The 23433-nt window shown below is 36.8% G+C and overlaps 1 protein-coding gene across 3 annotated transcripts in view; it reads right to left on the bottom strand.

The window, feature by feature from the left end:
- Positions 1 to 5337: 5337 nt before the first annotated feature.
- Positions 5338 to 23433, bottom strand: part of WASL (WASP like actin nucleation promoting factor) — an 87149-nt gene continuing 69053 nt past the window's right edge. For 2 of the 3 annotated variants that reach the window (XM_070423831.1, XM_070423829.1), the window contains 2 exons: positions 15356 to 15464; positions 8223 to 10807 (listed from right to left, as the gene is read on the bottom strand). In XM_070423831.1, the coding sequence (XP_070279932.1) occupies positions 10746 to 10807; positions 15356 to 15464 (171 nt within the window). In that variant the 3' untranslated portion in view covers positions 8223 to 10745. Of the gene's footprint in view, positions 5939 to 8222; positions 10808 to 15355; positions 15465 to 23433 lie in introns of those variants that run through there. The other variant, XM_070423830.1, reaches the window with a different exon arrangement.

Genomic DNA, 23433 nt, shown 5'->3' on the forward strand with positions numbered 1-23433 from the left:
GTCTATTCAAACAAATAGTGGATGGAAAGAATTAGATCCCTGAATCCAAGAAGCAAACAGAAAAATTACTTACCTCAATCCAAAGAGGCCATCAAAGGCATTAAAACTGTCAAAAATTAATGACAAAGAAAAAATTCTCAAAGCAGCCAGGGAAAAGAAGGAAGTATCCTACAAAGGAAAACCCATCATAATTTCATCCGACTTCTCAGCAGAAACTCTACAAGCCAGAAGAGAGTAGAATCAAATGTTTAAACGTCTAAGAGAAATAACCAGCTACAAATACTATATCCAGGAAAATTATCCTTTAATTATGAAGGAGAAATAAAGACATTTCCAGACATACAGAAGCTGAGGGATTTTATCACCACAAAACCTCCACTGCAGGAAATACTCAAGGGAGTTACTACTCTACTTGAAACAAGGAACATAAAGTCACAACACTATAAGTAAAATCACCAAAAAACTTACAGCATAAACAGGGATAATTTGTGACAGCCAAAAAATAAAAGGGGAAGAAGTAAAGGTCTGAACTGGCAAAGGAGGAGGAAGATCAGATGCACTCAAAACAAATAAACAAAAACAACTACTGTATATATGCAACTTTATTTTTTATAAATCTAATGGTAACCACACAAGAAAATCCCCAAACCAGAACACATAGTTTAAAAAAAGAGGAAACAGAGGAAAGAAGTATGGAAAACCACCAAATAAATACAACAGACAGAAACACAAAGGAAAAGGACCAATGGGGTCACAGAAAGCAAAAGATAAAATTGCTATAAGAAATCCTCATACATCAATAATTACCCTAAATGTAAATAATTCACCAATAAAGAGGCACATAGTAGTAGAGTGGATCAAAAACCCAAACCCAACCATATGCTGACTACAAGAGACACATCTAAGCTGCAAAGACAAAGGTATATTCAAAGTAAAAGGGTGGAAAATGATTCTCCAAACAAATAACATCCACAGAAAAGCAGGTGTAGCCATACTTATATCTTACAAAATAGATTTCAAGATAACAAAGATAATGAGAAACAAAGATGGACACTTTATGATAAAGGGGGCACTACATCAAGAAAACATAATTCCATCTCACACCTGTCAGAATGGCTATCATCAACAAATCAACAAACGACAAGTGCTGGAGAGGATGTGGAGAAAAGGGAACACTCGTGCACTGCTGGTGGGAATGCAGACTGGTGCAGCCACTATGGAAGACAGTATGGAGTTTCCTCAAAAAACAAAAAATGGAACTCCCATTTGACCCAGTGATCCCACTTCTAGGAATATATCCCAAGAAACCAGAAACACCAATCAGAAAGGATATCTGCATCCCTATGTTCATAGTTGCACAATTTACCATAGCGAAGATCTGGAAACAGCCTAAGTGCCCATCAGCCAATGAATGGATTAGAAAACTGTGGTACATCTACACAATGGAATACTATGCTGCTGTAAAAAAGAAGGAATTCTTACCATTTGCAACAGCATGGATGGAACTGGAGAGCATTATGCTAAGTGAAATAAGCCAGTCAATGAAAGAAAAATACCACATGATCTCACTCATTTATGGATAATAAAGACCATTATAAACTGATGAACAAAAATAGATACAGAGGCAGAGCAGCATCAAACAGACTATCAAACTACAGTGGAAAGGCTGAGGAGGGTTGGTGGGGCGGGGGGGGGGGGGGGGGAGGGGTGGGGAAGAGATCAACCGAAGGACTTGTATGCATGCATATAAGCATAACCAATGGACATAAGACACTGGGGGGTAGGGGAGGATGGGGGAATTCGGGGGGGGGGGGGGGAAGGAGACATATGTAATACTCTTTGTAATACTTTAAGCAATAAAACAAAATTAAAAAAAAGAAAACATAATACTTCTTAATATATATGCACTCAACCAGGGAGCACCAAAATATATAAAAACAACTACTCACAGAACTGAAGGGATAAACAGATGAAAACACAATCATAGTTAGGGACCTTAATACTATATTGACAGCTCTAGACAGATCAACCGAACAGAACAGCAGCAAAGAAATATTGGCCTTAAATGAAACACTAGACCAAATGGACATAATTGACACTCACAGAATCTTTCATCCAGGAACATCAGATTCTTCTCCAACCACATATAATATCCTATATAATAAAAGCCTAATATGCTAAGTGTCTGGTCGTCCAGTCGGCCGTTCAACCAACCAAAGCGTAATATGCTAATGATATGCTAAGGCAGATTAACCGCTTGCTATGATGTGCACTGACCACCAGGGGGCAGTGGACCGGTCAACCAGTCGCTATGACATGCACTGACCACCAGGGGGCAGACTCTCTGACGGGTAAGTTAGCTTGCTGCTGGGGTCCAGCCAATCAGGACTGAAGGAGATCGGCCAGACATGCCCTGGAGCCCTCCTGTGGCCCCTCCCCGGCTTGCTAACCCTCCCGTGTCCCTCTGCAGCTCTGATTGTGCACTGGTGGGCTCCCTCGGTCTGGCCTGTGCCCTCTCACAATCTGGAACCCCTCGGGGAATATCAGAGTGGTTTCAGCCCCATCCCACAGGTCAGGCTGAGGGACCCTACTGGTTCACAAATTTGTGCACTGGGACTCTAGTTTATAAATTAAAAGTCACAACTGGGGTGATAAAGATATGAAATAAATGGGAAATGCTTAAGGTAAGAAGACAGACCAGCAGAGATTGCTTTAAGTTTGGAGAGAAGGTTCTGAGGTAATTCCAAATAAAATCTTGTGTAATAATTAAGCACTTGGGATTACTCAAATATGCAAGTTACCTAATCTTTCAAATAAAAAAAATATTTTAATGATGATGGAAAAGAATGGGGATGAGCAAATCCTATTCTATTAACTGAATACTGCACAAACCTAGGGTTATACTAATCTCAAAACTTGTCTTGCTTTAGTAGCTGCTGGTTTAGCTACATTATTGTAACATTTTCCTTTATGTTGCATTTTAAAAATTTTGACAACAGAATGACAACATTTCCCTTTGGGTCTTTGCATGTACACACATGAGCAGAAAAATCCCAAGCCTTCTACATTTGAAGAAAAGATATTGGAGTAATATTTTTATTTTTCATCTAGACCAGTGATGGTGAACCTTTTGAGCTCGGTGTGTCAGCATTTTGAAAAACCCTAACTTAACTCTGGTGCCGTGTCACATATTGAAATTTTTTGATATTTGCAACCATAGTAAAACAAAGACTTATATCTTTGACATTTATTTTATACATTTAAATGCCATTTAACAAAGAAAAATCAACCAAGAAAATGAGTTCGCGTGTCACCTCTGACACGCGTGTCATAGGTTCGCCATCACTGATTCTAGACCATCACTGGTGTGTTAATGCATCTGGGAGGCAGGGAACTAGAGTGGTTAAGAGAGATAAACAGCAATGGGAAAATTTTTTTTAAAAAAATGAAACTAGAGGCGGAGACCAAGATGGCGGCGTAGGTAAACACCGGAGACCGCTGCCGCAAACAACCATTTCAAAAATACAACTAAAAGACTGAACGGACATCACCCAGAACCACAGGAAGGCTGGCTGAAGAGAGACTCTACAACTAGAAGGAAAGAGAACAGCAAATCGAGGCTCAGAGGCGGCGCAGTGTGGAAAATACAAAGGTACCGAGGTGCGCGCGCAAAGCGGGCTGGTGGCTGAGGGCGCGGTTGTCGTTTTCTGTCGGGAGTGAGTCTCAGACTCTGGGCTCCAGATCCGGGCGAGTCTCTAGGGACCCAGACTCAAACGGGAGAAGCGGGATTATCCGGCATCAGTTGGAACCTGAGGGCAGCTTTCTCTCCGAGGTTTGCAGCGGCTCCCGGGGTTCTGAGAAGCAGAGCCTCTGGGAACGGGACTGAGCGTGGCCATAACTGCTCCCCCCACCCGCCCTGTTGATCCCGCCCCGCCCAAACTCTGCGCACAGCCATTTGCCGATCGCCTCAGGCAAAGGCTGGATTAGCGCCTCCCCAGAAGGCAGACGTTTTCCATACAGCTGATTCCTATAGCCAGTCAGCCTGGGGGTCAAATCCCTCTAGTGTTAACTACAACAATTAAGGCTTGGCTAGAACAAGACTGCGCACAGAGACCACAAGGGGGGGCACCAAGAAAGCATAAAAGATGCGGAGACAAAAAAACATGACAGAAATGGAGGATATGGAGCTAAGAATCGCAATTTTGAGGGCTTGCCATAAATTTGTGCAGAGCCTCACGAAAACTAATGAGACCCTCGATGCTACGATAAAGAAATTAGAAAGTAAGCATACACGGACTGAAATAAAGAATATTATACCCAATAGCAGACCAGAGGAGTACAATAATCAAACCAAAGATTCGACAAAAAACACCCAATTGGAAAAGCAAAATGAAAAAAGAATCCGAAAATGTGAAGATAGTGTAAGGAGCCTCAGGGACAGCTTTAAGCAGTCTAATATCAGAGTCATTGGAGTGCCAGAAGATGAGAGACAGCAAGATATTGAAAACCTATTTCAAGAAATAATGGCAGAAAACTTCCCCCACCTGGTGAAAGAAATGGACTTACAGGTCCAAGAAGCGCAGAGAACCCCAAACAAAAGGAATCCAAAGAGGACCACACCAAGACACATCATCATTAAAATGCCAAGAGCAAAAGACAAAGAGAAAATCTTAAAAGCAGCAAGAGAAAGAGGCTCAATTACCTACAAGGGAATACCCATACGACTGTCAGCTGATTTCTCAACAGAAACTTTGCAAGCCAGAAGGGAATGGCAAGAAATATTCAAAGTGCTGAATACCAAGAACCTACAACCAAGATTACTTTATCCAGCAAAGCTATCATTCAGAATTGAAGGTCAGATAAAGAGCTTCACAGATAAGGAAAAGCTAAAGGAGTTCATCACCGCCAAACCAGTATTATATGAAATGCTGAAAGGTATCCTTTAAGAAGAGGAAGAAGAAAAAGGTAAAGATACAAATTATGAACAACAAACATGCATCTATCAACAAATGAATCTAAGAATCAAGTGAATAAATAACCTGATGTACAGAATGAACTGGTGATTATAATAGAATCAGGGACATAGAAAGGGAATAGACTGACTATTCTTGGGGGAAAAAGGGGTGTGGGAGATGCGGGAAGTGACTGAACAAAAATCATGCACCTATGGATGAACACAGTGGGTGGGGAGTGAGGGTGGAGGGCGGGGTGGGAGCTGGAAGGAGGGGAGTTATGGGGGAAAAAAAGAGGAACAAATGTAATAATCTGAACAATAAAGATTTAATTTTAAAAAAAAATGAAACTAGATAAAATAGGATTAAAAATTTAAGACTCCCACTTATTTCTACTTGCAGTGTTCTCCCAATTGGTAATTGTTGTTTTTTAAAATAAATTTTATTTATTGATTTTAGAGAGAGAAGGAAAGGGAGAGAGACCAGGATCCAACCCCACAACCTTAGGGTATTGGGGCGACACTCCAATCAAGCCTCATCAGTCAGGGCCTCCCTATCACTAATCTTAAAACTCTGCTTGCAAACACAAAGTCTTCTCCTTTCTATTCTCTGCCTTAGACCCTCATCCTAGTTATAGAAAAAAAGGTTGTTTCTCTCAGGTTCACAAGCTGATTTGAGGGGCCAATTAGCATTGTCTTATAGACAACTCCAGAATTGAGACATTATGAATAGCTTTGCTTCACTACAGTTAATTGGACAAAATGCCTTTTCCTTTCACTTAATTTCTTCCTTTCAGTACCACAAACACTAGATGTGTTTTATTTTTCTTCGTGTTTTCTAATAAGGGTAAGGTACATGCCACCAAATTAGAAGCTCTCCTCTCTTACTACTAAGGAAACCAGAGAGTTGTGGAGTTAAAGTGTTCCGTTTGTCCTCATGCTCCTTGGAAGAACTTCCCGTCAGTAAATTGGCAGTGCAGCTGTTGACTGAAAATTATACAGAAAGATTAAAACAGCCTCAAACTAATGATGTTTGGCAAATTTATTGTAAAGGTTTACAAAATACTTATGTTTAAAGGAAGGCAATGACCATTCACATTTATAAGAAACTAACACATAATTTGGATGTAGAATATAAAGTTCAATCATTTCAACCGAGTGCTAAATGACAGGAGTGTCTGGTGATGACTAAATGCTTGGACAATGTAGGGTGACTGCCATCACTGAGCCAAATATGATCACATGCTTCAGTCAGAGGCTGGCTCCTCAAAGCAAGCCAGGTTTCCCAGGGAAACACAGGGATAGGCTTCCGTCACACCCAGATGACATGTGAGAGAATGAAATTTACAGCCACAAGTCTTTCAGAAAGAGTAAATCTGCACTTTATCCATAACTCACAAAAAGTAGAGAAAACAAGGAAAAAACAGTATTATGGTACATAATAAAGAGCAACTGAATTAGTAGCTCTGGCTTCTAGTATGAGCTTCTTCTAACCTTGGGGCAAGCCCCTCCACCACTCTAAACATGGGTACTTTTACCTGAGAAATTGGAGTAGGCTTGACAATAACTCAATGGTCTCCAACTGTCTTTCAGTGGTGAAGTATTTTAAAGGAGGGAGGGGAACCTATCTTACTCCATTGTTATATTTTAATATCCACTACATATTAAGTCTTAATAGTTATTTAAATATGGTGATATTGCTTAAAATTTTTTTATACTTAAGCCTTGATGAAAATCCTCACACATCAAGCAATAACTAAGATAAAACTGAATTTAAGTCAAGATATGTCAACCAATTCAAGACAGAAAATTATGTCAATGTGATACTTGTAATTTCAAGTTCCATAATGCAATTCGATACTGTTAAAACTGGACTCTTTAAATAGAAAGTTAAAAAAAATCCTTACTTAAAAACTAAAGGGCCATTTCAAATTTACTAGCAATTCACCAACACAAAAATATCTAAACTAAAAACCACCTATAAGGTACTATTATATTTTACTCAAAATAACTGTGTGCTATTCATATCTTGATCTGTCAATCTTAATGGTGGTACACATGACCAGTTTAGATTTATAATGGACTTTTGTGAAGTGAAATACTCATCAGTAGTTACTATGACCACTGATGAATATTTAAAAATAAAAAAAAATTATGGCTGATTTATCTAGACATATTTTGTTATAAAGCCAAAATTTTCACTGGGCTCCCTCATGGCAATGGAGGATACCATATACCACAGATAGAAGTAAAGGCAGTCTTACTATTAGCTACAAAATATGTTCCCCATCACAGTCCTAACAACTGAATTATTACACCTTTTCCCAGTGGCTTCATGAGAAGCAAAGTTTTAAAAAATCCATGAATAAAAGACCAAAATATTGCCAAAGAATGCTATGATTTGGAGGTAGAGGTGACAATGGCAATTAAATAAGTATGCAAAGTAAAATTTCTCCACGTTTCCATGCTGTATTTTCTATTGTACTATAAATAGGCCTTATCTCTATAGTTGTCCTTTAAGAACTTCATGTGAAAAGAGCAAGTTATTTCAGGAATTTCTCTGTTGATTACATAAATATGTGACAAGAGCAATTCTGAGGCACTTTTCTCTAAAACTTTTTGGTAAAGTTTGGTTAATACATTCTTAAGTGTTCACATTGGTACGACACAAACAACTTTTTAATAGAACATATTATTCTTGACATGTTTGTTAAATTTGGTGAAAGGTCTTAGAAGGCATTCAGTAGCATCCTACACACTGGATTCCATAACTTAGTTTAATCTTAAGACACCCACTCGTGCCAGGGTCAGTAGAACAAAAAATTCCATTTATCAAAAACTGAGCTTCCTGTTTAAAGCACACACCATCTTTAATACCATTCATTAGGAGCTACTTAAATTCCACATGAACTGCTGTATCGGGCTTTTACTGAAACTACCAGTAAACTCCAATATTCTAGTTTAGAACTGCAACACTGTTGCTGCGTGAAGGTTTCTTTCAGTGCGACTTGTGACATGAACGCTCTGTATGTCACAGCAGCGGCCGCCCAGGAGCTGAGCAGCTGCCACTTCTCCCAGCAGAACAGGCTGTAACATTCCTTTCTTTCCATGTTTACTTAATGGCACACTAGCTCTCAGGGCATGCGGTCTGCTGAAAACTTCAACCATTATTGTTCACTGCTGTGTGCCCTTTACTATATCGTTTCACATCCCCCGCCCGCCCCCCGCCACCTTCACTTTTAGTCTCTTAACAATAAATGAAAACACACTATTTTATATTTTTGGGTCAAATTAATTTTATTATGTTCCATGATGAATTGCCACCAGTGCAACATCCTATTCACTATACATTTCAAAAAGAAATTCACATACTAAACAAAATTTCAGTTGATAAATGGAAATGAATGATTGAAAGTCATTTTGAATCTCATACATACAATATGTGGCTAGCTGAAATTGTCTATATCACGTAGCATTTAGATTTAAAAAGCCTCATGCTGGTTTGTTAAATGCGAAGGCTGTCAGACAATCACTTAGCTGGAGGATATATAGGAGGCTTCCAGACAAGGCACAGGTACAGTGCTGCCCACAGTGCAAGGTGGTGGAGGACTGAAACATGCAACCTTTACATCTAACGCAGATTCAGTCCTCATGCCCGGACTGAACTCCACAGCTGCAGTGTTTCAACCAATAGTAACTTAGACTTTGTGCAACAACAACAACAAGTCCTTTTCTTTAATAAGGAAGAACAAACTCAAATACCTTTGGCAAATTTTTTACCCATCTTAAGTGTTTAAAATTGTGTTCACAACTCAAAGAATTCATAGCCTCTGCTCAGAGCAGCTCCTGATAGTTATTATACCACAGTTAGCGGAAAACCCTGAATTCCTTGGCCAAAAGTTAGAGAGATCTTAAATTGGCATTACCTTAAAGACATTTCTAGAATATTTAAAGTGTTTTTTATAATGTTGAAAAGAAAAAAATGGAAAATGTTTGATATTACTTAAAATAAGTAGTATGTTCTATTTACCATTTGCACAAATTCCTAATTTTATTGGTTAGTAGTTGTCTAGCCTCATCTACACCAGGTTCAACTGAGCTCAAGCCACAATAGAAATTATAGTAAGCAGAAAAAGGTTTCCAGCAGCAGAGGGCACTGTTTCTGCAAGAACAAAAAGTCTATAACCTTTCCCATGTGCTTAAATTACTCTTGCAAGGAAGGTAACATTCTTTGAATAACTTAACTGTTTTACTGTACCACTTAACTGCTTTTAGCAACAAAACCTTTTAAATTATTTCTTATGATAACTAGATGCATGATCACTAGAAGTTATGTGATAACTGGTTAAAATTCAAGCCACATCTTGCAGGTCCAGCCTGTCAAGATCATGCCAATACTAGATTTGGGTTGGTATAATTCTAGAGAGCTTAATTTTTAGTTGGATACTGTGATTACAGTAATGAAATACATTTGGAACTACATTCTGCATGACTCAATGTGAGAAAAAAAATGTCTTATTTAAATCAGATAATTTTTCTATCTAAAATTTAAAGTAGGAAGGTATTATAATTAGTGTTACAAATATGAAAACCACCTTTAGGCAATTAGTGTATTGTAGAGAGGCAAGGAAACCCTAATTTTAACATGTCATTTTTCTGTGCATAACAAATGTACAGGTTGCAAATTTTTATTTTATTTTTTTTAAAAATCTGTCATTGAGTTATGTTTTTTTCAAGAAATTTGACATTGGGAGAAGCAATCTTATAAGAAAAATGTAACCCTTCACCTGACATTTGATAAAAAAACCTTGAGAAATTATAAAAATTAAAAAAAAAAAGCATAATGGGTTCAACAGTAGATTAGATTCTTATGGCTGCTATTTTTGAATTCCTTAATCGATATAAACTGCAAAATAAAAGTTATTAACCTCATATAATTTTTATAATGTTCTAATTTTTATACTATACATAACCAAATAGTAAAGTAACCATAATGTAGCTGACTTCAGTTCATATGAAAATTATTCACAAGATTCCCCAAACTCCAATAATTTAAATAACATTTATTTCAGAATAATACCAAAATTATTTTTAAAATTTTTGCCAAAAGAGCCAAATCAAGTACAGATATGTAAGGGCTCCTAATGATACCAGCCTCCAAATGCCGCTGCTTTACATAACAGGCAATATTGCTGTCAGAGGTGTGTTACTGTTTTCCCTAACTAGCATTTCTGTGGTGATTTTATGTAGAGCATATTGCTAAAATTTGAGAAACTGCATCAGTGTAGTGATGTCTAGAAAACTGTGCAATGTATCAGCTTCAACATTCATATAGCATTGTGTTCAAAATAAAGGGGCTAAATAAACTAAGGTTTGCATCACTTAAAAAAATGTAGTGCTATACTAGATTTTAATAAGAAAATTTAGGTACAGAAAAAGTAGGGTATGAAAATAGTGTTTTCCTTCTGGCATTATAACTAAATTACATTAAGGTTTTTGTCAGTCTCACATATAATATTTAAACTCCCTTGTTGATGGAATGAAAAATATTCACAAATTAAGTGAGCATCCTGGTGTAAACTTGCACACAAGAACAGGGAGTAGCTTTGTAGAGGATTATGACAAACCTTTACAGATTAAATGAGGTATTGCACAGATTAATAAAAAAAAAGCAAAAAAGGCAACAAAAATATACAGCAAATTGGTAGAACATTTACATGATAATTTTACAGAATCCATAGACAGAAAGTAGTGTTTAGTATTTCACCTTAAAAATATATATATAATATATAGATCAATCTTCCCACTCATCATCGTCTTCAAAATCTTCTTCTTCATCTTCATCTTCATCCTCATCTAAAAGAAAATCGAGACAATTCAAACCTATGTATAAATAAAATATTACATAATTCTTGGGTGATTTTTCCAATTATTCAACTTCTGAAACACAAACCATTTGATACCCGAAGAATCTAGTTACTAAGATAGTTAAAAATGAATCTAATAAAATGCATCTAAAGAGTGTAGTGATGAGTAAGAGATGAGAACTGGAGTCAGAAGACCGGTTCTGGTCCCTTAGTATTTATGTTACAAATTTCAACCTGTGTGTTTCTTTACGTGTAAAGTCACACTTGGGTTGGGCCTCTCTGAATTTTAGATTCGCATCGCGCAAATCCAACTGCTGCCTGGTATTCTCTACATGGATTCTCAAACTCAAAAGTTCTAAAGTTTTATCTCCTTCTCCAACCTGCTTTTCCCCCACCACCTTAGTCTGTACCCTGATGATTACCAGTCTCTCCGCTGTTTAGGCCCCAAACCTAGAAGTTATTATTGATTCCTGTTTTCACCCCCACCTCCATCCAATCCATCAAGGCTGCTCCTTTCCTCCACTTCCACTATTGCTCCCACACCACCATCACATCTTGCTTGGATATTACAACTCTATAGTCCATCTGCCTTAAAGCAAATGGAGTGATATTTAAATTCTAAGTTTTAAAAATACAATTTTATTGATGTAAGTGGCTGACTACTGTTATTTGAATAAAATTTGATGTTACCTCACTCTACAAGACCCTACATGATTTGCCCAGTTACTGTCTCTTCCCTCCCCCAAACTTTTTTCATATGCCGTCTCCTGCAATTCACTGTTGCTAGACTCATGGCCTTCTTTCTGTCCCTTAAACATGACAAATTTATTCTTGTTTTAGAGCTTCTGCAGTCACTATTCCTCTGTGTGGCTGAGTCTTCTCATCATGTAGATTTACTCAAAAACCACTTCTTCAGAGAGGCTACCCAGGCCACCCTATGGAAAGTATAACCCTCCACCACAATCAGTAACCCCCTCTCTCTTGATTTTCTTCATAATATGCATCACTACCTGAAATTCTTATATTTTGTTTACAGACCTGTCTTCACACTAGAATATAAGCTCTAAAACAGGGTCTTGCCTGTCTTTTTATCACTGAATTCTTAGCATCAGAATAATGTTTCACGAAGCTGCTCAGTAAATGCATGTTGAGTGAATGAATAAATATTAAGATGTCATCAAATTCTATGAGCAATCTTTTATATTATGTACCCACTTCCCATAATTACTGACCTTTTAAAAACTATATACCTCATAAGACCCACAAAGGGCAAGTTTGTGAGAATAGTGGCTGAGCAATTGTATTTGATAATGATTTAGTAAAGCACCAATAGAAACTGAATATGTGACATATGTGAGCTACGGGTACAGAAAACAGAATAACCTTTTTGCCTGTAAAACAGATAGTTTGAAGGCTTCTACAAAGTACTTGAGCTCTAGAATTAGAACTTGGAAATTAACAGAAGCCAAATAAGAGCAAAGATATCGTCCCTGTGCCCCAAACTAAGTTTTCACTTTTACAACAATAAGAATACAAAAATAATAACAATAATTAAGTAATTGAGACTTAGCTCTAAATTGTTACAGAATTTATTTGGAAAGGAGTTCAATTAACTTTATGTTAGTTAATCTCTCCGTTTACATAACTAAAAAGAGAAAAAATTTGCTCCCCAAAGCTTTTGCTAGGCATGCTTCACAGAATTCACCTGGAGGAAGGCATCAAGTGCATTTACAGGGTGATGAATATAGGCATTTATCAGCTTGCATGGTGTGGAAAAAGTAGCTAACAATTCTATCATCAGGTACTACCACAGCTAAATAACAGTTAAAAGAGATGGTCCCCAAAATAAGTAAAAACCATGCTATATATTCATCACATCAACATAGCTATTATATAATGGTTACTTATATCTTTACAGAAACTTACTATAGGGTAATTTTTAGCAAAACCCTAAAGTGACCTTAGTGGTGTGAATACATAAGTGGATAAACTGAGACTTACTACAGATGTTCAAATTATGGTAGTTATTATCTAACACCCAACCAAGTAGTAAAGAAGAGAGTGAGAAAATATTCTAACAAATATCAATTTCAGTAATCATACTTTTTATAGTAATGTCACTATCAACTACTATGTCTTGAAAGAACAGTTCAGCTACTTTTTAGAACCAAATGGGTCAGAAAGTCATGTTTTCAGGAGAAAAATTTGGTCATCTGCTGATTAGCACGTGAATTAGCAGATGAAAGTTTTCTAAATAAACATTCAGAGAAACAAGTCTAGAAAAACATTATCTTTTTAATAATTATCTTTAAAGGAAAGGCTGTAAAATTGCAATCAGCATACTATACTGCTAAGCTACTGATTGCAGTGACAGGCAGGAATCTCATCCACACTAAGCCATAAAAGAAACAGAGCAGCCAGTTCCAAAACCCAGTCTCCCTTTCTACCTTCCTATTCTTTCTTGAATCCACAGACCCTGCTCCTTCCAGGTCACCAACGACCTACCACTGCCAGAGGTAGAGCTTCACTCCCTATTCCTAATTTATTGACCTATCAGACACATTTGACGCAAATGATTAGCCTATCCTCCTTCAAAACCATTCTCTCTCTCTCTCTCTCTCTCTCTCTCTCTCTCTCTCTCTCTCTCTCTCTAATAGAGAGGGAGAGGGAGAAAGAGAGAAACATTGACCAGTTGCCTCCTATAAGCATTCAAATGGGAATCAACCTGCCACAAGACGACACTCCAACCAACTGAGCCACACTAGCCAGGGCCAAAAATTTCTTCATCTGGCTTCTAATATACCACATTCTCCAGGCCCAGACCTTAGAGACCGTCTCTATTTACTTCCACTTCTTTGCTGATCTCATCCAATTCCATAACTTTAAATACCTTGTATATCTTAATGACATGCAAATTTGTACTAAAAGTCCAGACCTCTCCCCTGAATCCCAGATAACCAAAAGCCTACTGATATCAACAGTTGCTTTTTAAATAAGTATCTCAAATTTAATATGTATAAAACCAAACTCCTAATCTTTCCTGTCAAATCTGCTGCTTCCACTAAATCTTTGCTCACTCTGTTAATGAAAATTTCACCCTTTCAGTTTTCAGGTCAAAACTTGGGATTTTTTTCAAACCTCACTTTCAATCCATCAGCAAAACCAGAGATCTTCACATTCTAAATATGAGCAAGGTCCAACTACTTCTCACTAATGCTAGCAACCTGATTAAAACATCTATCGTCTTTTCCTTGGATCACTGCCACTCCTCTGTTAAGAACCATCCATCACATTCACGGCCTCCAAAGTCTTACTACTGGCCCCCTACTACCTTATTTCATTCCTCAGTGTTCTTCCCCTCCCACCCTTGCTCTAGTCATACTGACTCCTTTGTTGTTTCTCAACTGCAGGGACTTTGTACTGGCTGACACCTGAGCACACTTTGCCAGTTTTCTACATGGTTCACTCCCTGAACTCCTTCTAGTATTTTCTCAATTGTCACCTCAGCTAGGCCTCATCACCCTATTGCAAAATAAACTGCCTCCCATAGCATATAACTCGCTGTATCTCCCTCTTCTCCATAGTTTATACATATATATGTATATATACACCATAATTTAACATGTTATGTTTTTTTCTATTTTATTTATTGTCTTTCTCTCACTAGAATGAAAACATGAATCTTTGTTGTTTTTTTATTTTATAATTATTCCACAATAAATATTTGTGGACTGAATTAGCCTATCTTTGTAACACATTATGGAAATATTATGCCAATTTAAGGAAAACAAATGTTGCTCAAGGATCTTATTTTAATTAATCTTCACATCAGTCATAGGATTTATGAATTCTCTCCATGGAACAAGAAAATTGAGGTCCATTGAGAGTTAATATAGATTTAATAAGCACAAAGATCTGATCATGCTGGGGAAGCTAAACCTCAACTCCTATATCAGCAAAACCCATATGCTTGCTCTTTTTAAAAAGCAATATTTATTTACAATATTTATTAATATTAATATTAATAAGCTCAGGACTGGTAGTAGTTTATTCATATAAACCTATTAAGGAAATGACAAAAAAGGAAAAGAAAAACACACACTAGGATTCTTTCGCAAACTCCAGGAACAGTGAAATTATCTAATTTCTTAGTTTAAACTCTCACAAATCAGGAAAACTTCCTAAATTCTTTATGTCACAGGAATGTTAAGAACAAGATCCAGGAATCTCAAGGCTGTTTAGAGGTTGTTTGCCAGGAATTCTGTCAGAATTACCCAGTATAGAAAGCAAAATTGCCATTTTTCCAAAGTAGTTCTTCCAAGTTATAGTTATGGCTGTGGTGTTCTGACATCCATTAAGCTTTAGAGAGACTAGTTGCAGTGACAGACAACTTTTAAAATACTCCCTGGAATCCATAACAATAAGTTATTCAATAGCAGGGAAAATCTAGCAAAGACTGAGTCATAAAACAAACAAACAAAAAATAGAACTCAAGCATTCAAATTTATTAAATATACATGTACACATGCAAATGTACCTGAAGAATGAATGGCTTTGCTCCTTTTCTGCATCACTTCCATTAAGGCCCCCACAATTCCTGAAGTGGGTGCAGGTGTTGGTGGTGTAGACTCTTGGCCATCAGATACCTTGGAAAAGAAAGTTAGCAAAATTCAGTAATAAATCCTTTGCAAAAATTTTGTCTCTAAAAAGTTTTACTTTCTTAGAATCAGTTCTTATTTTAAAAGAAAAACAAATAAAAATACAAACCACGCCCAGGACAGGATTAACTCAATTAAAAAGAAATAAGCTACTACCTTAAAAAAATTATTGAAGACATATTTCTGCTCCTTCTTAATGTATAAGCCATTCAATGTAATTCCAATTTTAGAATAACAATCAAGTTCTTTCTTGAAAAACACTTGCCCTTGCAGCTGGGTTATTTCTGTTTATTCCAATACACAAAGTTGTAGCTGATGAAACTAAAATGGAACATCATTTTATAAACTATACAGCAGCTTGCATGCTGTGTTGGTGGTTGAGCCTCACAGTCAGTCAGTGTGAGGATTGAGTTCATGAACAAGCCAACAGCAATTAAGTCTCAATTACAATGGGTGGGGGGGGGCATATAAAATGCACAAGGGACATTTCTAGAGCAATCAATCACCTCAGGGGATCAGGGAGACTGTGCTGCTGGGTCCCACAAGACACCTACTAAATAAGGACATCCTACCAAGACTGGGAGGCATAGCAGAGCTACCTAATACATAGAAACAAATACAAAAACGCAGCCAAAGTGGGAAGAAAAAAACACAAGCTCCAAATGAAAGAATAAGAGAATACTCCAGAAGAGCTAAATGAAGTGGAGGCAAGCAATTTATCAGATACACAGTTCAAAGCAATAATTATAAGGATGCTCAAAAGTATGAAAAACGACACAGAAACCATAAAAAAGGAAGCAGTCAGAAATTAAGAATGCAATATGTGAAATAAAGAATACATTGGAAGGAATAAACAGCAGGTGGGATGAAGCAGAGGATCGAATCAGCAAATTGGACAACAAGGTCAAAAAAAGACCCAATCTGAGCAGCAAATAGAAAAAAAAGAATTTAGAAAAATGAGGAAAGTTTAAGGGACCTTGGGACAGCATGAAGTGTAACAACATAATACGGGTACCAGAAGGAAAAGAGAGCAAGAAAATGAGAACCTATTTGAAGAAATAATGACAGAAAACTTATCTAACCTGGTCACATAGTCCAGGAAGTAGAGTCCTGAAAAAGATGGACTCAAAAAAGGCCCACATCAAGACAGATCATAATTAAAATGGCAAAGGTTAAAGACAAAGAATCTTAAAAGTTGCAAGATAAAGGCAGTTAGTTACCTACATGGAACCCTCCCTTAAGACTGTCAGCTGATTTCTCAACAGAAATATTTCCAGCCAGAAGAGATTGGCATGAAATATTCAAAGTAATGAAAAGCAAGTAAATACAACCTAGGCTACTTTACCCAGCAAGGCTATCATTTAAAATTGAAGGAGAAATAAAGAGCTTTCCAGACAAGAAAAAGCCAAAGGAGTTACCACCACCAAATCAGTATTACAAAAATTATTAAAGGGGGGGGGGGGGGGGAGAGGAGAAACAAATAAACAGGAACATAGTTAAAAGTGGAAAGACATAAAAGCTGGGATAGCAATACTTCTATCTAATAAAATAGACTTTAAGAGACAAAGAAGGACACTACATAATGATAAAGGGAGCAATCCAACAAGATATAAACCTTGTAAACATTTTGTACCCAACAAAGGAGCACCTAAATATATAAAGCAAATCTTGATGGCTATTAAGGGAGAGATTGACAGTAATACAGTCATATTAGGGGATTTTAACATTAATTGGTATCAATGGATAGGTCTTCCAGAAAGACAATAAATAAGAAGATGCTGGTCTTAAATAACACACTAGATTAAATGAATTTAATTGATATAAGAAGACAAAAAAAGAAGACTGAAAACATGTCAAGCATCCTCTCTGATCATAATGATATGAAACCAGAAATCAGAAATTAAGAGAGGTAACAACTGACACCAAAGAAACACAAAGGACTGTAATAAAATATTATGAACAACTATATGCCAACAAATTGGACAATCTGGAAAATATGATGAATTCTTAGAAACATATAATCTTCAAAACTAAATCAGGAAGAATCAGAGAATCTGTATACACAGATTACAACTAGTGAAATCAAAGCAGTAATTAAAAAAAAACAAAAAAACTCGCAATAAACAAAAGCTCTGAACATCCTGGATGGCTTCACAGGCGAATTTTATCAAATATTCAGAGAAGAACTAACACTTAGCCTTCTAAAACTATTCCAAATATTTAAGAGAAGGGAAGATTCCCAAGCTCATTTTACAAGGCCAGCATTATCCTAATTCGAAAACCAGATAAAGACACTGCAAAAGAAGAAAATTATAAGCCAATATCCCTGATAAACACAGAAGCTAAAATTCTCAACAAATATTAGTAACCAAACCCAGCAATATATTAAAAAGACCCTATACCATGATCAAGTGGGATTTATTTTGGGGATGCAAGGTTGGTACAATATTCAAAAATCAATAAACGTGATACACAACATAAACAAAATGAAGGATAAAAACTACATAATCATATCAATAGATATAGAAAAAACATTTGATAAAATCTAGCATCTATTTATGATAAAAACTCTCAGCAAAGTGGGAATAGAGGAAACATACCTCAATGTAATAAAGGCCATATATAACCAAGTCACAGCCAACATCATACAAAATGGGCAAAAACTACAAGTTTCCCCTTGAAATCAGGAACAAGATAGGGAACGTATGCTTTCACCAGTCTTATTCAACACTAGAGGCGTGGTGCACAAAATTATTGCATGGATGGGGTCCCTAGGCCTGGCCAGCGATCAGGGCCTATTGGAGCCACCTCGCCCAGTCCCGATTGGGGTTGGGCCAGCTGGGGCCTTGGGGCCTGCTGGCTGCTGGCTAGGGCCAGGCCAGCAAGGGGGAGGGACCATGGGAGGTTTGCTGGCTGGGGGGGAGGGACGGGGGAGGTTGGCTGGCCGTTGGAGCACACTGACCACTAGGGAGCAGCTCCTGCATTGAGCATCTTCCCTGGTGGTCAGTGCGCATCATAGCGACTAGTCAACCAGTCGTTCTGGTCACTTAGGCTTTTATATATATAGATAGTACTGGAAGTCTTACCCACAGCAATCAGACAAGAAGAAATAAAAGGCATCCAAATAAAAAAGGAAGAAGTAAAACTTACTATTTGCCAATGACATGATACTGTATACAGATAACCCTAAAGATATCCACCAAAAACCTACTAGAACTGATAAATGAATTCAGTAAACTAGCAGGATACAAAATAAGTAAGTCAGTTGCACTTTTATACACCAATAATGAACTATCAGAAAGGGAAACTAAAATAACAATTCCATTCACAATTGCTTCAAAAAAAATAAAATACCTAGGAATAATTTTAATCAAGGATGTAAAAGACCTGTACTCGAAAAATTATAAGACACTGAATTAAGAACTGAAGAAGATACAAATAAATGGAATGATATACAATGTTCATGGATAAGAAGAATTAACATCATTAAAATGTCCATACTACCCAAAGCAATCTATAGATTCAACACAATTCCTATCAAGATACCAATGACATGTTCAACAAAACTAGAAGAAATATTTCAAAAATTTATATGAAACCACAAAAGACCTGACTAGCAATAGCTATCAATAAAGAAGAACAAAGTTGGAGGAATCACACTACCTATTATCAAACTATACTACAATGCCATAGCAATCAAAACTGCATGGTACTGGCATAAAAACAGACATATAGATCAATGGCACAGAATAGAGAGCACTGAAATAAACCCACTCCTTTACTGTCAATATTTGACAAAGGAGGCAAAAACATATACAGTGGTTTAAAGATGTTTATTCAATAAGTGGTGTTGGGGAAATTGGACAGATATGTGCAAAAAAAAAAAAAAAGGAAACTATACCACCTTCTTATAACACACAAGAATAAACTCAAAATGGATTAAAGACTTAAAATGTTAGACTAAAAACTGTAAAAATCCTAGAAGAAAACATAGTAAAAATCTCAGACATTTCTTGTAGCAATATTTTTTCTGATACAACTCCTTGGACATGGGAAACAAAAGGAAAAATTAACAAATGGGACTATATCAAACTAAAAAGTTTTTGCAAAGCAAAGGAAACCATCAACAAAATGAAGAGACAACCCACTGAATGGGAGAACATATTTCCTGATAGATCTTATCCTATCTAATAAAGACAATATGCAAATTGACCATCACTTTGCAACAAAGATTGGTGCCCACAGCCAATAAGGAGAGAATATGCAAATTGACCCAACAAAGATGGCGATGACACATGCATTCCGCCCCACCCCAGTCACTCCGGGCATCTGGGCAGTGCACGTAGGCAGAAGGCGGCTCTGGGCCGGAGCAAAGGCAGTGCCGGCAGCCAGGGGAAGGAAGGCCTATTCGTGCACGAATCTTTGTGCATCAGGCCTCTAGTAGATCTTACAAATAACTTATAAAACTCAACATAACAAGCAATCCAATTAAAAATAGGCAAAGTTCTGAATGGACACGTCTGCAAAGAGGACATACAAATGGCCAGTAGACATATGAAAAGATGCGCAACGTCACTAATCATCAGAGAAATGCAAATTAAAATCACAATGAGATATCATCTCATATCAGTCAGAATGGCTTTCAATAAATGAACAAACAAGTACCAGTGAGGATATGTTGAATCCCCGTGCACTGTTGTTGGGACTGGTGCAGCCACTATGGAAAGCGGTATGGAGTTACCTCAAAAATTAAAAATGGAACTGCTTATAACCCAGTGATTCCACTTCTGGAAAGTTATCCAAAGAAACCCGAAACACTAATTTGAAAGAATATATGCACCCCAATATTCGCTGCATTGTTATCTACAACAGCCAAGATCTGGAAGCTGCCTAAGTATCCATCAAGAGATGACTGGGTAACAGCTCTGGTACATTTACGTAATGGAATATTACTTGGCCAAAAAAAAAAGAAAATTTTACCCATTACAATAGCATGGGTGGACTTGGACAATTTTATGCTAAGTGAAATAAGCCAGAGAAAGACAAGTACCATATGATTTCAATCGCATGTAGAATCTAATGAACAAACTGAACTAACAAGCAAAATAGAGGCAATCTCATAAACAGAGAGCAGGCTGACAGCTCTGCAGGGAGGGGGAGGGATTAAACAAAACAAAGGGAAAAAAAGAGAAAGACCTTATGGACACGAACAATAGTGTGGTGATTGCAAGGCGAGGGGGTGGATAGAGGTGGCAGAGTGTAGGGGGATAAAGGGTAATGGGGAAAAAATAAAGAAAAAATATTCAAATTAGTTCCCCACAAGATAGAGACTCATTCATTAGTATTTAGGTTTTCAGAGACTGTATATTAAGTATTTCTGGTATAGAAGAAAAACAAATGAAAAAAATAACAAATAGTTTCAGAACTCTGAATTGTAGAACAAGGTGCTACAAGAAACATAACAGTAGCAAGGAGAATCATTCTGACTTCCTTTGAGCAATTTGATAACACAAAGCAGAGAACAGTACAGGAGCACAGCACTGTCATAAACACTGTTTTTAAAGCACTTTCTTGGACATGATGCTCTCTGAGGTACTATGAACACAGAATTCAAAATGTATGTAAATAAATACCTATACACTTCCTGCCAACATTTTAATTAAATCTGTGGTTTTATATTAATCATATTCACATACCAAATTGATGATTTATATAGAATATTTAAAGAAACATAGCCAGAGAAATCTCAACCACAGATTGGTTATTTTTTTTTAAATGAAGTAAAATTATGGACTCAAATCACATGTATAACATGCCAATAATTCACTGATTATGCACTTCACAAAATACTCCTGCCTTGCCTAGGTAGCTCCAGTTGGCTAGAGCATCGTTTCAATACATAAAGGTTGTGGGTTTGATCTCTGGTCAGGGCACATACAAGAAGCAACCAATGAATGCATAAATAGGTGGGATAACAAATCAATGTTTCTTTTGCTCCCTCCATCTCTTGCTCCCTTCCTCTCTGTCTCTAAAAATCAATCAATAAAATTTTTTTAAAACAGAAAATGCTCCAAATACAATCAAAAGGAAAGTGATCATTTAGTATAAAAATAGCCTACTATTCTATATTTAGAAAAAAAACATGTCTTTCTAAAAAGAAATTTAGAGAACAATTTATAGGGTTGTGGGGTTTTTTTGGTGGTGGTGATGGAAAAAGTAGATGGGGGAAGAAATTAGGAAATATAACTCACCAGCTGTTAATTAAGAAGAGGACACAATTGTACATAAAAATCAACACCTTACTTTCACTAAATGAGTGAAAAAAACAAAAGCTGGTTGTAAAGATGAGAGGAAATAGAAGGTTAGGAGTAGGAGATGGGAGTGAGAATGACACAGGAACTAGCATAGGTTACAAGGTAAAATCAGAAAGGACCCTATTACATAAAACCTGCTATTCACCTGGGCTGTGGTCATTTTGACACTAATTCTCCCCACTAACAACTATTCAAAGTTCTTAAATTGCTCCTGAGGAACCTTTAGTCTGAACTAAATGGGAAGAGGGAGCAGAGATGGTTCCTCACAAGCTGATATAAGTATTAGCAACAGAAGACCCAGATATATTTTAGAAATCAGAAGTTTCTTAAAGCTGTGATATGCTAATGTTTCATTCAATCAGTATGTTCCCTATACATCATTCTCTTTTGAGAAAGTTACCATAATTTTCTACATTCCAAAATAATCTTCAGTTAAAATCTCCTTCTTTCATCGCCACTTACTGCATAGAAAATTCTACATCAATTACCAGCCCTGAGAGATTACACGTATAGACACAGAAGGAAGTTCTGAATATAGGCAGAGGTCAGCAAGCTATTGTCCATGAGACAAATCTAGCCTGTCTTCTGTTTTTGTATAATTTTAAAGCTAAGAACAACATTTACATTTTTAAATGGTTGAAAGAAAATCAAGAGTATTTGTGACATTTGAAATGATATGAAAGCAACTTTCAGTGTCCATGAGTTTTACAGAACACAATCATGCCTTCTCATTTATGTACTGTTGGTGGCTGTTTTGTAGTATACGTGTCTGGCTGCCTCTTTTGTGGTTCAATAGCAGAGCTGAGTAGTCGTGACAGAGACCACATAGCAGCCGTGGGCAAACTACGGCCCGCGGACCCCGTTTGAAATGAATAAAACTAAAAAAAAAAAAGACCGTACCCTTTTATGTAATGATGTTCACTTTGAATTTATATTAGTTCACACAAACACTCCATCCATGCTTTTGTTCCGGCCCTCCGGTCCAGTTTAAGAACCCATTGTGGCCCTCGAGTCAAAAAGTTTGCCCACCTCTGCCATATGGCCTACAAGCCTAAAATATTTACTATCTGGTCCTTTAAAGGAAAAAGTTTGCCAAATCTCTGCTCTAGAAAATAAAATGATCACCTCATTCAATTCAGAGAATTCAAAATTACCTGCTATCATGTCAGAAAAGTCTATTAGAACTCTTTCAATTTTCTGTGGAGTATGATTCAATATTCAACTAAATTTATAGATACAGAAACTTTAGTATGTTTTTGTTTTCACAAAGTTAGTGATTTGAATTTACCTAGGTAAATCAAAATTGATTTGAAGTAGGGCTATTTTACTTCTCCATACTTTAGTAAAGATTTTTCTCTAAAGTACCTTTTATTTAAAAGTAGAGTCTAAAAAAATGAACTGTAAACATACTGTAAATTTCCATTTATATGAAGTTCTAGAATAAGAAAAACTCATCATTGGTCACAGACACCAAATCAGTGATTCATTTGAGGAGGAAGACTAACTGGGAAGAGACATGAGAGAACTTTCTGGGGTGATATTTAGATATAGAAGTACCAGTTACAGAAGTATAGGTATAATTTATGCATTTTATGATATATAAAAATATCAGAAATTCATAGTTTAAAAAATGAATACCAAGA

Source organism: Myotis yumanensis, unplaced genomic scaffold (genome assembly GCF_028538775.1).
Source record: "Myotis yumanensis isolate MYYU_CA2020_CCGP unplaced genomic scaffold, mMyoYum1.0.hap1 SCAF_9, whole genome shotgun sequence".
NCBI lineage: Eukaryota > Metazoa > Chordata > Mammalia > Chiroptera > Vespertilionidae > Myotis > Myotis yumanensis.